Source organism: Maniola jurtina, chromosome 11 (genome assembly GCF_905333055.1).
Source record: "Maniola jurtina chromosome 11, ilManJurt1.1, whole genome shotgun sequence".
Classification (NCBI taxonomy): domain Eukaryota; kingdom Metazoa; phylum Arthropoda; class Insecta; order Lepidoptera; family Nymphalidae; genus Maniola; species Maniola jurtina.
In genome coordinates, this window is record NC_060039.1 from 14,128,657 (window position 1) to 14,145,299 (window position 16,643).

At 37.9% G+C, this 16,643-nt stretch overlaps 1 protein-coding gene across 1 annotated transcript in view; it reads left to right on the forward strand.

Moving 5' to 3' along the window:
* The window catches only part of LOC123869843 (ATP-binding cassette subfamily G member 4), a 46,332-nt gene that overhangs the window by 17,433 nt on the left and 12,256 nt on the right, over positions 1 to 16,643 (forward strand). The window contains exons 2-3 of the mRNA XM_045912903.1: positions 8,566 to 8,741; positions 15,998 to 16,303. Coding sequence (XP_045768859.1) covers positions 8,593 to 8,741; positions 15,998 to 16,303 — 455 coding nt within the window. The 5' untranslated portion in view covers positions 8,566 to 8,592. The remainder of the gene's footprint in view (positions 1 to 8,565; positions 8,742 to 15,997; positions 16,304 to 16,643) is intronic.

Here is a 16,643-nt window from a genome sequence, read left to right on the forward strand (position 1 = left end):
CAGATTTAATTTCGGTTGCTAAGTATCAAGTTTACGAAAGCGCCACGGAACTCAAAATTGTGTAATAGAAATGCCAACTAATAAAAACCGAGACCGATGGATTATCATTTATCGTTCTCTCCGGATAGGTAATAGAATCGATAAGGCTTATTTCGGTCCTCCAAAGTCCACTTACCGACTTCAACGCTCCGTCAACCGATTAACGCTCAATCGATTGATTTGAGTTTTCACAACTAGGCCACATGTCATTCGATATACCTATTCTAAATTCTTTGGGTGCAAAGTATCATGGAATATTGTATACGTAAGCAGTTGATAAGAGGGATAATTATTATTTGAATATCATTGATGAAAATCAGTGCTGATTATATTTGGACATCAAGTGGTTGTGTCGATTTGTGATGTTTGCTAATTTAAGCGGTACTCTAATAAAGGTAAAATATTTTAATAATTCATCCTTATATTAATTCATCATCATCTCAATTACTTAAATTTAAAAAAAAATCTCTTTAACCGATGGGGAGGCATAGAGAAAGAGCCAGTGCGTGCCAGACCTTCGTTATTTTATAAATGCTGAAAGTTTCTCTGTGTATTGTGCCCAACACAGGGAGGAACGATCAACGACTATGAAGTTTAGATCATGGTGCTTTAGGAGGTTATAATAATAGGTTAAAAAGGTGTAAAAAATCTTACGTCAAAATATCTGGCAATGCAACAATACGCAGAGAAACTTTCAGCTTTTATAAAATAACGAAGGTCTGGTACGCGCTGGCTCTTTGTCCAGCATTATTTTTTTGAATAAACACTATGTACCTACCTGTGCTAAGAAGCGACATAAATAATACATACAATTACAGATGTAAACAAAAGGACTGTTTGACTAGTATAATAATTATCATGATAGAAAATGTTTTATTCAATATTGAAACATTAGCTGTGGAGATAAATAATAATAAGTGTCTAATTGTTTACTATTGGCTCTGTATTTACGATGAAGTGATCACAGTAGCATTTGGATCCGAGACATGATCGCTAACTATGGGCCTCATAAAAAAAGCCCGAAAAGAAGAAAGAAAGCCCAGAGTCACTCAGTGGGTGATGGAGAGAGCTATGCTTGGAGTGTCCCTACGTGATCAAATCAGAAATGAAGGAGAACCAGAGTAACCGCCAAAGCTCAGCGGGTTGTGAAGCTGAAGTGGCAATGTGCAGGACTCATAATTTGAAAAACCGCTAGACGTTGGGGTCCTAAATCCCTTAAGGTGCTAAAATGGCGACCTGTCACTCGAAAGCGCAAAGTTGGAAGATCCCCACTGGACAGACGACACCAAACGAGTCGCAGGGAGCCGCTGGATTCAGGCGGCGCAACACCGTGTGGAATTCCTTACAAGGGGCCTATGTCCAGCAATGAACGTCTATCATTTGATGATGATAATGATGACGATGCTACTCCTTGGGCAAGATAATTTTTTTTGATAAAAGATTGCAAGCAAACGAGCAGGTGGTTCACCTGAAGTGATAACTGCTACCCATGAACATTTGCAGCACCAGAGGAACCGCCCACGCCCTTGAATATGTTGTAATCTAACGGGAACACCGCCGATAGGAGATGATTCCACAGTTTGCATGTGCGTGGAAAAAAGGATCTAACACAGCGGGCGGTCGAAGTACACCAGGCACCTAGGTGGTGAGGATGAAATTGCTTGCGGTGATATGCGGTGCGATGTAGAAAAAGGAGGGTGGAATGAGATCAAATAGCTATTCAGAGCACTCCCCATGGTAAAGGCGATAGAACACCAAAAGAGAGCTTACATCTCTGCGGTGCTCCAGGCTTTCCAACGGAACAATTAGTTTGGGATCGTCCACAAGTCCTTTACATCCGATCAAATGGAAGGAGTTGGTACTGGGGTGCTCCGGCTCAAGGGTGTGAGCATACTCCATAATATGAGAGTTTCAAAATCAAGTCTTATGGGTACATTGTTTTGAGTTAGATTAATTATCATACTCATATTAATAAGCGTGGTTTTGTTAGGTTTACCTACATAACACTTGTGCGCGAAATTAGTTTGCACTTCCGTAATAATTAAGCCAGGCGGGTTGTTGACTCCAACGGTATCTTTAGTCATGCTGACTCATCATTTATTTACTTGGTAGCCTCAAAGCATAAGGCGATCCGCAGTCCTTTGCAGGACCGGTATTCTATGTATAGTACACGACTGGTCGAGATGGCAATCGGGGCGGGGATACCCGCACAGCCTTCGCGGTAACCCAATGCGGGATAGTGCAGATGGTATGCGGGTGTGAGAGGCGTCCTCCCGCCTTATACCCCGTTTGCCATCTCGGCTTGTCGCGTACTATACGTAGGTACAGTGTGAAAGTTGTTTTGCTGCTAAATCGGTTTTTTTTAAACCTAGGCTTGGACTTGACTGCAATCACTCCAAATAGTAAGGTACCTCCTTACTATTTGGAGTGATTGCAGTCAAGTCCAGTGCGTGCGCCTAGAAGGTGGCTATGCACTCCTATTTTTACCCAACTACGACCAAAGGGAAGGGGTTGTTTAAAGATTAACTCACTTATTTTTAGCTAAGCCAACTTAGGTGCTTAAATCTTATAAATCTTTAGTCCTAGTCTTCAAATAGAATCTCTTTTCCAGAAAAATAAAGAAGCAGAAACTTTTCTTTTTAGAATGAAACTTGTCGTTCTTGCGATGTTCAATACAAGAACACTCACTACTTTATACTACTTCGTAGGTACTTGATGTTTGATGGCTCTTTTCAATTTGCTTTTTATGTCAAGTGAGTTGTTGCGCTGAGCGAGCGATCCCAGTCTTTCTTTCTTTCCTTCTTTCTTACTTCACAATGCAGCTCACAAATCACAAACGCTTTACTTAAAAAATTGTTTTTACCTTTAAAAAAATAGTATTCAAATGGATCTATAAAATCCACACAAATCTGTTAAAAACAACAAGTGTAAATTAAAAATTCATAACACCCCCGACAAGTGAAGGTTACGGTAATTAGAAAAGAGCTGATAACTTTCAAACGGCTGAACCGATTTTCTTGGATTATAGCTAAGAACACTCTCGATCAAGCCACCTTTCAAACAAAAAAAAACTAAATTAAAATCGGTTCATTAGTTTAGGAGCTACGATGCCACAGACAGATACACACGTCAAACTTATAACACCCCTCTTTTTGGGTCGGGGGTGAAAAAAGTAATTTAATTCTAATTCAATATTTGATTTTGAGTCAACGTTGTACACTGAATACCAAAATTTCAGGTATGTGACTGATTTAGTCTACGAGCTAGAGACCTGTGACACGCGGACAGACAGACGGACAGACAGACAGACAGCAGAGTGACATTAATAGAGCACCGTTTTTACCCTTTGTGTACGGAACCCTAAAAATGAGTGTCGTTAAAGAATCTGTTTTGTAAAGGACATATTGAAATAGGGCAGATTATTTCACGCGTCCTCAACCTATTTGATATTATTTCTACGCAAAAAACGCTATTTCGACCCATTTCAAACGTATGATAGACGGATGGATGGAAGGTAAGATTGCATAAAAGATAGTCTGCTGAAAATAGAACGTGGCCAAAGATAGAATAGGAAATACACGCAAACGCTAGCTCAAAGGGCCTGGTCAGAAGTGACGCGCGACGAAAAGTTGTCTAACGTGTTTCTTTTTAACCCCCGACCCAAAAAGAGGGGTGTTATAAGTTTGACGTGTGTATCTGTGTATCTGTGTGTCTGTGTATCTGTGTATCTGTGTATCTGTGTATCTGTGTATCTGTGTATCTGTGTATCTGTCTGTGGCATCGTAGCGCCTAAACGAATGAACCGATTTTAATTTAGTTTTTTTTTCTTTGAAAGGTGGCTTGATCGAGAGTGTTCTTAGCTATAATCTAAAAAAATTGGTTCAGCCGTTTAAGAGTTATCAGCTCTTTTCTAGTTTTCTTGTAGAAAAGAAGGTTAGATAACCGTTAGATTCATAATATTATGTCAATAGACAAATGTCAAGCTGTCAAGATGGATGTTGCCTAAATACATAATTATTTATTTGAAAATGATGTTTTGGAAAACTCAAATACTTTGGATCGTCGGGGGTGTTATAAATTTTTAATTTACACTTGTTAGAAATCTTTATTGTATACGCATTATATATAGGAAAACAATACAAGATATAGAAGAAACTATACAAAAGGGACCAAAGGCAGCCTTATTGCTAGGAAACTAAAGCGGTTTTGAGAAGTTGTAATAATGTGACTTTGCATCGAAGTAATCATCTTTGCATAGACGTAGTATAATATAAAAATAGCGGCAAACGAGAGGCGGATCACCTGATGTTAAGTGATTACACCGCCTATGATTTGCAGCACCAGAGAAACCGCCAATGTTTCGGCCTTTCAGGAATTTGTTGGTCCGCCTCATGAATTGTTGGTCCAGGCCTTAACTCCGCTGGGGCGGGTTTCATGTCTTACGTAAGCGAGACCCACACAACAAGGTCGAGGCTTTCGTTACTCTAGAAACTTCCAGGGATGTTACCATGAATGTTTCAGATTTCTGTATCTGAATAGAGGATGCCCGCGACTTCGTCCGCGTGGATTTAGATTTTTATAGATCCCGTGGGAACTGTTTGATTTTCCGAGATAAAAAGTTGCCTATTTCGATTACACGGACGCAAGCTACTTCGGCACCAAATTTTATACAAATCGATTAAGAGGATTGGTCTTTGAAACCCGCGGGAACTCTTTGATTTTCCGGGATAAAAAGTAGCCTATGTCCGTCCCCGGGATATAAGCTAATCCTGTACCAAATTTCGTCAGAATCAGTTAATCTGTTGGGCCGTGAAAAGGTAGCAGACAGACAGACAGATAGATAGACAGACGGACAGACACACTTTCACATTTATAATATTAGTTTGGATTTTATTAAACCTTGTGATGTTTTTAATACTCGTCTGTACTTGAGAATTCTTTACCTTATCATTGATTCCGGTATCAAGTAGAGTCCGAGGTATTCTAACTTGTATGATTGTGGCATGATATTTATTAAACCTTTAACTTTGTGTTCTTATAAAATACTAGTTGATGCCCGCGACGTCGACCACATGGTATAGCTTTTTAAAATTCCGTGGGTAACGACATGGCTTTTCATTCCGGAAAATCAAAGAGTTCCCACGAGATTTAAAAAAACCTAAATCCAGGTGATATCGTCTAATTGATACAGGGATTGCTTCTTGGAGATATACATAGGCTACTTTTTATCCCGAGAAATCAAAGGATTCCCACGGGATTTCTAATAAACTAAATTCACGCGATCAAAGTCGCGGGCATTAGCTAGTTAGTCTATACTAATATTATAAAGAGGTAAAGTTTGCAAGTTTGTGTGTAGGGGGGTAATCTATGAACTATTGAACCGATTTTGAAAATTCTTTCACCAGGCAAAAGCTATATTATTACTGAGTGACATATAGGCTATATTTTATTAAAAAAAAATAGAGATCCCTTCGAAAATTGAATACAAATAAATCAATGTTAGTCCATTGTTAAAAAGAGGGGTATTATAAGTTGGACGTGTGTATCTGTGTATCTATGTATCTGTGTATCTGTCTGTGGCATCGTAGCTCCTAAACGAATGGACTGATTTTAATTTAGTTTTTTTGTTTGAAAGGTGGCTTGATCGAGAGTGTTCTTAGCTATAATCGAAGAAAATCGGTTCAGCCGATTGAAAGTTATTAGCTCTTTTCTAGTTTTCTTATAGAGGTTTTTGTGTCGGGGGTTTTTTAACCCCCGACCCAAAAAGAGGGGTGTTATAAGTTTGACGTGTGTATTTGTGTATCTGTGTATCTGTCTGTGGCATCGTAGCTCCTAAACTAATGAAACAATTTTAATTTAAATTTTTTTGTTTGAAAGGTGGCTTGATCGAGAGTGTTCTTAGCTACAATCCTTTTCAAGCTCTTTTTTAGTTCTTACTGTAACCTTCACTTGTCGGGGGTGTTATAAATTTTTATTTTACACTTGTTAAATTTTAAATCATTTTCTTTTCTAATTCGAATTTTGATAAATAGTATAGATACTTATAAGAAAATTTGATACTTAAACATTTTCATTAAACCTGCCATTATAAGTTCGTTTCGTAGAACTGTAATTTAAATATTCATTTTGCTATGCGAAACTTCACAGAAAACCAGACAAAAGGGTATTGAATATCGATCTCTTTTTATGACCTACACAAAAGCCTTTGATAAATTGGGTTTTTCGACCCCTATAATATAATTCATAACATGAAAATTCGATATAATAGATATTGTTGGCACGAGGCGACGTATAAAATAATAATTACCGATGTAGTAAGTACCTACCTACTTATAGGCACTCGTGTATGCAAATTTTTAGGGTTCCGTACCTCAAAAGGAAAAACAGAACCCTTATAGGATCACTTTGTCGTCTGTCTGTCTGTCTGTTCGTCCGTACGTCCATCGTGTCTATCAAGAAAACCTATAGGGTACTTCCCGTTAACCTAAAATCATGAAATTTGGCAGGTAGATAGGTCTTAAAGCACAAGTAAAAGAAAAAATCTGAAAACCGTGAATTTGTAGTTACAGCACAGAAAAAAAATTAAAATGTGTCATTAAATAATTATAGTATTTTCAATTTTCAGAGTAAGATAACTATACCATGTGGGATATCATATGAAAGGGCTTTACTTGTACATTCCAAAACAGATTTTTATTTATTTTTATGCATAATAGTTTTTGATTTATCGTTTAAATGTCGAAAAAATACCCGAGTACGGAACCCTGGGTGCGCAAGTCTGACTTCTACTTGGCCGGTTTTTATTATTACAAAACAAAAAGACATAACTACACAATCGCTTCTCGTTGCTCACCCACTCGTTCCTATATAGTTTTTAGCTCAATTATTCGTTTCACGCTCATCGTCGGCTGTCGGACAAAAGTGCCTTTATAATAAAGGCACGGAAAAAGACAATTGTTTTTGACATTAATAAAAAGTAATTACTAAGTAAGAAGGTACTTAATACAAGTGTAAATTAAAAATTTATAACACCCCCGACAAAGTATTTGAGTTTTCTAAAACATCATTTTCAAATAAATAATTATGTATCTACGCAACGTCCATCTTGATAGCTTGACATTTGTCAATTGACATAATATTATGAACCTAACGGTTATCTAACCTTCTTTTCTACAAGAAAACTAGAAAAGAGCTGATAACTCTTAAACGGCTGAACCAATTTTTTGGATTATAGCTAAGAACACTCTCGATCAAGCCACCTTTCAAACAAAAAAATCGTTTCATTCGTTTAGGCGCTACGATGCCATAGACAGATACACAGATACACAGATACACAGATACACAGACACACAGATACACAGATACACACGTCAAACTTATAACTCCCCTCTTTTTGGGTCGGGGGTTAAAAATAGTAGCTGGAAATTATGAAAACTCGTCACTCAGTAATAAACTATAAATATGACAAAATAAATAATGAGGTATCCAAGGTTTAATAATAAATTATAAACATGACTTAATGAGGTATCAAAGGTTTAGTATCAATTAGTTACCTAGTGCCATACATTCTTTCGTTGTCTCAGCTACTTGTTAAACGTTTCTTCGAGCTCACAGAAGTTTATTACGGGTTTATTTCCGCGATCAGCTGTTTGCAGGCTTGTCACATTGGAGTTTTAAACGTAATAATATCTTCTACGGGTATCATGCTATGGGTTCATAAATATTTTGTTATTAGTACATCTACATTGCATCGGTCATAATAGCTTAGCTTGCCCGAATGTTACAGACATGATCTAACATCTTGTACACGGTATGCATTACTCTATACTCTATAAACTCAAAATAGAATTTCATGAGAATGTTTTGTTGAAAGAAAGCTTCTTGATTAACCATAAAAGAAAGATAAAACGAGCTGAGCTAGACTCAAAGTTTTTATGTTCTCTCTTTTCGTAGGGTAGCCATAGAGATGATAATATATATAGTATAGTAGGTATATTAAGGACAACGACACTCAGAATCAAATAGATATCTGATATATCACTAAGACCATTCCATCAGCCTGTATGCGTCCACTGCAGCTGGACATAGGCCTTTCCAAGAGCGCGCCACCAAACACGGTCCTCTGCCTTCCTCATCCACCCTCTCCCCGCCACCTTCTTAAGGTCATCGCTCCAGCGGGCTAAAAGTCATCCCACTCTGGTACCCGGTACGCTGCTCCACTCCAGAACACGTCTGCCCATCGGCCGTCGGTTATGCGACAGACATGATCTGCCCATTGCCACTTCAGCTTGCTAATCCTTTGCTATGTCGGTCGCTTTTGTTCTTCTGCGAATTTCCTCGTTCCGGATTTTATCCCTGAGAATAATACCCAACATAGCTCATTCCATAGCGCGCTGAGCGAGTTTTAGTTCGTGGACGAGGCCAACTGTCAGTATCCACGAACGTACGTTTCCGCTTAATTGAAAACCTTAGTCTTGGGTAAGGCTTTGCGGTACTAAATATTAATTTTATGTTACTTTGTTGCAGGGATTTCACCAAGATGGTTACGCGGCGATGACGACTGGTCAGAAGATGGAGTCGAAAGGCACCCAGATCCACCTGCCCCTGATAGGGCGCGGCAGCCGGGGCGAGCTCAGCGACAAGGTCATGTTCTCCCAGGGCAAGCCTCTCCCCGAGCAACTCAACAATGGGCAGCTGTTAGGGTGAGTTTCCTATATTGGATAGAAGCAGGCGTTATGTTTTTTAGCAGGCGGAAGTCCATGATGTTTCAGGAACCTAAGCCTTAATTCCGCTATAATCCGCCAAAACAGATAAATCTGTATAGTACAACGTGCAACATGCGATATGTACCGACCGCTCTCCCACCACTAAAGAAGTAGGAAAAGAAACAATACATACAGTACCACACTAATCTTCTAGAGTTAATCTGTGTTTAACAGATGCTTTATGCACCGCCCGTCTTCAGATAGCTATTATATTTTAGAAAGATTAGAGACAAAAGGGTTTCTGAAAAATCAACCTCTAAGGGGGGTAAAATACGGGTTTGCAATTTGACAGTCCACGCGGACGAAGTCGTGGAAATAAGCTAGTTTGATGATATTGCAAATAGTTACAGAATCATGTCCGTTATACAACGGATATCGACATAACGGCTGATTCGGACGTCATACGAATCTGAAATTCAGAATACATAAATTGTGAATGTGTTTGTGACTTTCAGGTCACGACTTATCTATCTTTCAGGTTCAAGGGAAAACTACTAGTCATCCAAACTAATAAATACATGCGAAAGTGTGGCTGTCTGTCTATCTTCTGTTCAAGTGTTTTTAGTGAGCATTATAGACACATCCTTACATTTTTAGGAAATGGTCACAATCAGTCATAGTGTGTCCTTTTCACTTCTATACAATTGTGCAAAAAAGAGCGCACTAGTTAGCTCGACTCCTTGAACAAGGTTTAGATAGGTTGGCGACTACTATTACATAATTTTGAATGTCAAAATGTATGGCATTATGTACAAATTTTGAGTACATTACGACTTTAGTCCTTATTCTTATGGGAAAATGCATGGTAAACGTTACTTTTGATATGATAGTAGATATAGGGTAGGATATGGCAAGTGTGTTCTTATAATTTGTGCATTATACGGTCGCTATATCTAGTTTGATTGTAACTTTATGTTCCTATCTAGGCCTATGTATCTAGTTAATTAGTACCTATAAAGAATTCTAATGTCAAATCGTACCTTTCCTGCTAACTCTACTTATAATTAAAATAGACGACGCCCTTGACGCATAAAACAAAGGGTTTCCACCAGTTCTACATACCATTTTAAACTTTATGGCTTAGTAACAAAGTTTCTATTCGCGTAAGAGTAAAAACCATTTCATTGCGTATGGTGATGCCCGTATGTTAGATAGTAATCGCAATTTTAAACTTGAGTTCATATACATAAAGTTTATATTTGCTTGAAAGTGTTTTTTTTATTGTTTGTATGATGGTGGTCTATGGTGACTAATCTAATAGGTACATTCCTGTTCCATTAGCGACGGGGCACGGAAAATAAAATTAGAAAAATGCGTTAACGAATAGAAATCGTATGAATAATAGCTATTAGCTATTATGGCTGAAACACTGTATATTTTTTTTATGTAACCACTAATTCACAGTTTTCGGATTTTTCCCTTTACTTGTGTTATATTATGACAACCTGCCCATGATTCTAGGTCAACGGAAAGTATCCTAAAGGTTCTATAATTTACTTGAGGGGTCGTGACCGTTACGACAGACAGGACATAGATCCTCTAAGGGTTCCTTTTTTCTCTAAAGATACGGAACCCTATTATAATTGTATTTTTGCATATAGAGAAGCTGCTTTAAGAGTTCTAATTTCGGGTGATCTAAAAAGCTACTGGTGTCGTAACTTATAATCTCGCCTAATCTAAAACTGTGTGGAATCTTATCTGCAACATATTACTGAATCTTCACGTGTTTTTATTTTTAGACGGAACGACACCAGTTGGCATTTTGTTTACATTTGTAAATACACGCAAGATGGATAGTTAGAATGTAAGAGGAAACTGACTGACTGACTGACACTATATCAACGTACCTAGTAACCCTACAGCACAAACAGCTGGGTCTAGAAACTTAAGATTTTAGATTCAGGTTAAGCTAGTTTTAAGAAGCGGGTACCTGGGTCTTGGAGAACCAGGGAGCATAAACTTCGGTCGGCTCATTGGTTCCCCGGGGACTGTGTACTTTTACTTTTTTATATTAGTTTTAGATCTAGGGCCCAAAAATCCCGTGGGAACTCTTTAACTTTCCGAGATAAAAAGTAGACTATGTGCTAATCCAGGGTATAATGTTTCTATTCTCAGCCAAATCTGTGCAGTAGTCTTTTGCGTGAAAGAGTAACAAACCTACATACACACGTAAAGTCCGCGACGGGTTGAGATGGCAATCGGGGTATGAGGTGAGGAGATGCCCCACACACCCGTACGTCACGCGCTCGTCCGCATCGGCGCGGGGGTTGTGCGGGTATGCGGGGCATTCCCTCCCCGATTGCCATTTCAACCGATCGCGTACTATAGTCAAAAGTCAAAGTCAAAGTCAAAATCATTTATTTATAGTAGATACAATTGTACTCCTTTTGATGGTCGAAATTGTTAAATTTGTACGATATAATGGTGATAATTAATTACGTAACTTAAAACTAAAGCTGCGAGGGTTCCAAACGCGCCAAAGTCCGAGAAGAGCCCACAACAAACTCAGCCGGGTATACTTTTTTTTATTATCAATTTTTATATACAAAATTTCATCTTATTATAATACTAGAGTGATCCCAGTAGAGATTTTCAGAAGTAATTTCCCATGCAAGTAGGCCAAGACCTAGCTATAATGCCGCCCGCCTCCGGCCAGGAGTATCTGGAACATACCTGCCAGCGGAAAAGTTAAATAGCCTTTTTCCACTCGACTCCAATGAATATTGGAGCAGTAGGTCACCTGCTAATAAGGGTAAAGTTGGACGTTCACTACCAGTACCATACCAGAGTGAAGTGTGAGGGAACTTTCGGTTTGATCCTGTTTCATATGTCAAATACTAGGCGTATTATGTACAAGTGTAAATTAAAAATTTATAACACCCCCGACTAGTGAAGGTTACAGTAACTAGAAAAGAGCTGATAACTGTCAAACGGCTGAACCGATTTTCTTGGATTATAGCTAAGAACACTCTCGATCAAGCCACCTTTCAAACAAAAAAAAAACTAAATTAAAATCTGTTCATTAGTTTAGGAGCTACGATGCCATAGACAGATACATAGATACCTAACACGTCAAACTTATAACACCCCTCTTTTTGGGTCGGAGGTTAAAAACATTGTCGCTTCAAAACTACGCAACGGATTTTAATGCGGTTTTCATCAATAGATAGTGATTCAAAGGGAAGGTTTATCTTTATATGTATAGTTTGATATTGTTTTGTGTTAATTTATTGAAATATGAGTAAATATTCAAGATGTCGGAAGAAATCAAGCCTACTGAGAGCTTTCATCGATAATGCTGTCTTATCCTCTGAAATATATCAACTGACACCGATATTTGTATGTATCTATAGTGCGCGACCGGTTGAGATGGCAACCGGGGTGGGCCCCACACACCGTTGCGGGTGAGCATGGGTGATTGATTTATTTTTCAAAATAAATCAATACGGAAATTCAATTAAATGATAGGTAGGTGTTTAGATAGAGGAAATAAATTATAATGCCACAATGGAAGAGATATCTGTAGTATCTACAGCACATAATATATTAACCTAGTTCCACAATTTCACTCTCTTGGCTAAATTCCAAGGTATGTACCAGCCGAGTACAGTGGTCGACAATAAAGGCAAACGGAAACCTTAATAAAATGTAAGTGGGTAGTGCTTGTACGCAGTTGCCGTTCTTACTTTGGGGTTTTATGAATTTTTTACAACAGGCATGATCCAATAAATATGCCCCAAATGTTCATATTTTTTCTTTTTCTAGAACGCTGCGTGTTTAGTAGTTACTTTACTTCTAGATAGATACTAGATTCTTGCAGACAAGGCAAACCCAACTAGGAACGTAGCAATATTTTGAAAAATTCAGGATAATCAGATGCGTGGTAGTATTGAATATGTAGTTATTTATTGAAGTCTGCTTAACTGTACGCATCCATACGATACAAGAATTGAGAACCTCCTCCTTTTTTGAAGTCGGTTAAAAGGGGCTTAAAATAATAATTAAGTACGTTCTTGTTCTTTAGTAATTTTTTAATTTAAATCTTTAATCAAAAAACTTGTGGCACAAATATTTAACAAGATAAACCAGTAGCGAGCTGATTTAGTAAACTTACTAAAATTATCTTAACCTTGGATTAGCGTGTACTTAGTATTCAATATATTGCCCAGTTTACAGCTCTGGTGTTTCAATTAAACCCAAGGAAGAAGATGAATGGCTTGGTAATTTGTAACAGCATGTTCTATACCTAGGTACATTAGATACATTATTATGTACCTACCTAGTTCTATTCCATTTTGGCTGGAGTCCAAGATATTGTGTACAACCCAAATACGCTGTGATGGACAGTGTTGTTAAACTAAACTTAACCCTGTAGGTACCTACTTAAGACTTAAGTTCTAATCACGGGACGTCCTCCGACCCGCTGGACTGATAGTGGGAAGTGGGTGGATGAGGAAGGAGGAGGATGTGTAGGGGATGTTGGGAAGGCCTATGTCCAGCAATGGACGCAAACAGGCTGATTGATTGATTGATTGAAGTGCTACAATTAGTTCATTCTGAAAAAAATGTCATTCATTTAAACTCCATTCGTCTGTTTTTGTCTCAAATATAATTTATTTTTGACTAACTTTTGCCAATCAATCAGTCGGTTAGTGTATCACCTTCCTTTTATATATTTAGATATTTATTATTATAAAAAATCCAAAACCGGCCAAGTGCGAGTCAGACTCGCGCACTGAGGGTTCCGTACTCGGGTATTTTTTCCAACATTTTGCACGATAAATTAAAAACTATTATGCATAAAAATAAATAAAAATCGGTTTTAAGATATACAGGTAACGCCCTTTCATAAATGATACCCCACTTGGTATAGTTATCTTATTTTGAAAATTGAAACACATTTTAATTTTTTTTTGAATGATGTCACCACAAAGCGGTTTTCAGATTTATTCCTGTACTTGTGCTATTAGACCTACCTACCTCAACGTGAAGTAACCTATAGTTTTCTTGACAGACAGACAGACATACAACAAAGTGATCCTATAAGGGTTCCATTTTTCCTTTTGAGGCACGGAACCCTAAAAAACCAAAATGCAAGCATATGAAGTCGACGTTTTAATCCATCCGGAAATTACACAAAAATGACTTCTTATTTGCATCGCTGCACTACCTAAGTGTATTGTAGAATAGATTATTATAGTCTAGATAGGTACTTGTATGATTGCGACAAATTGCACATGGTGTCACAAGATAAAAATATAATCGCTCCTTATTTATATCTAATAGTCTAGACTTGTCTTCTGCCCTTTATTAGGGTTCTTACAAGCGTACCACTATTTAGAAGCAGTAGGTACCCATTTACATACTTCCATTGCATTGCCACTTCCCGTCTTACAGTTCTATAAGTTGTATAAGTATGGGTTGCCTGGTAGAGGCCTTATCACTATAGTGATAAGGTCGCCCTTTGTTCTTAAGTCTATCCTGTATTTTATTCTTTGTCATAGTATTCAAGCAATACATATGTTTAAATAAATAAATAAATAAAATACTTTCATATGCCATGCTCTTGACTCTAACGGTCTGAATGTAACGGCTCCCTCATTTATCATACTTAGTACTTACTTACTTATTATTGGTAAAGCTAGATTTTTATGAAATTGATATCTCGAAACTGATCCAGTTTTTCAAAATCCCGTGGAAAATCTTTGATTTTCCGGGATAAAAAGTAGCTATATGCTAATCTAGGATATCATCTATCTTCGTTTCAAATTTCATGCCAAATCCGTTCAGTAGTTTTTGCATGAGAGAGTAACAAATATACACACACACACATACATACACACAAACTTTCGCCTTTATAATATTGTGATATATAGAGACACCTATAAAGTTTGATATTAAAATCCGACTACGCCTCTTAATAAACTAACAATATGTTATTTCTCCTCCATTTTTAATATTAAGTCCAGAGTGAAAAGGCATCTTCTAGCTAGGCAAGCGCGCTCCATCATCACTTGCCAGCAGGTGTGATTACAGCCAAGCGTTAGTCAGTTAAGAAAACCGCGTAGTTTGTGCAACGCCCTTATGTCGCGGAGTATGGAAACAGTCCAAACGTCACGTTTCGCTTCTCGACCTTGACATTGGATGAAGCTTATGTAACTGAGCATACACTGTATTATATAAATTACATGTTAAAGCATACGCCGTACTAAATTACACATTTTAATGAAAGACTATGTAAAGCGCTTATATAACAGAATTCAAATTGGCATCCTTATTTACATATAGGCAAGCGCGCTCCGACCTAGACCTCATCATTACTTTTTAACCCCCGACCCAAAAAGAGGGGTGTTATAAGTTTGACGTGTGTATGTGTGTATCTGTGTATCCGTGTATCTGTCTGTGGCATCGTATCGCCTAAACGAGTGAACCGATTTTAATTTAGTTTTTTTTGTTTGAAAGGTGGCTTGATCGAGAGTGTTCTTAGCTATAATCCAAGAAAATCGGTTCAGCCGTTTGAAAGTTATCACCTCATTTCTAGTTACTGCAACCTTCACTTGTCGGGTGTGTTATAAATTTTTGATTTACACTTGTTATTAAGCTTGATTGTCATCAAGCGCAAGCCTGTCTTGCAACACGTGTTAAATTAAAAATTTATAACACCCCCGACAAGTGAAGGTTACAGTAACTAGAAAAGAACTGATAACTTTCAAACGGCTGAACTGATTTTCTTGGATTATAGCTAAGAACACTCGATCAAGCCACCTTTCAAACAAAAAAAAACTAAATTAAAATCGGTTCATTAGTTTAGGAGCTACGATGCCACAGACAGATACACAGATACACACGTCAAACTTATATAACACCCCTCATTTTGGGTCGGGGGTTAATAAAAATAGTATCATCTGAAGGCCTAGAATTTCACACATGATTATGGAGACATTATGGAGAATTCTCAGGTATGCAGGTTTCTTCACGATGTTTTGTTCAAGCAAAGTGATATTTAAAAAAAAAAACAACAAAAAAATTACAACAAATTTATAACTTCGAAAAGTTAGAGGTGTGTGCCCGGGATAAAACACCGGACTAGATTATCTCCTTATTTGCTAAATATATCTCATTTATTTTCCATATCAATGTACATATTACCAAATATATAAATAATTCTAATTCCCACTTTATTTTCTTTCCAGAGGCTCTCAAATGAATCTCTGCAACGGCGGCGCGGGCGCACCCATCACAGGCTTAGTACCAAAGATACCCAACGGCTATGGCGACCAGAAGAAACCCATGGCGTCTCTCACCCACCTCCCCAAACGTCCCCCGGTCGACATCGAGTTCTCAGAACTGTCGTACTCCGTCAGCGAGGGTCGGAAGAGGGGCTACAAGGCTCTGCTCAAGTGCATCAATGGGACATTCCGCTCCAGCGAGCTGACGGCCATCATGGGGCCTTCCGGCGCTGGGAAGAGCACCCTTATGAACATATTAGCTGGTTATAAGTAAGTTTTTTTTTTTAATTAAATTTCTATAATCGCGACTTGAGGATCTTTTTTTTTGGATAAAATTAACTTTATGGACAAGTGTTTAAAATGACCGCCAAATAAAACAGCTGTTTGAGACCGCCATCTTATATGGAGGGAGCACTTATGATTATAAAGTTTTTTTGAAGTAAAACTTCTTTAGCGTGACTTGAGAGATTGACTCTGATCATTGTTTGGACGGATATTAGGGGTTAATTATATAAATGGCCGCTAAACAGAACAGCTGTTCTGGAGCCGCCATCTTTTTGTGTTGTGGTGTTTTAAAGTACCGTAGATTAAAATCTCTATTTTTTTTACA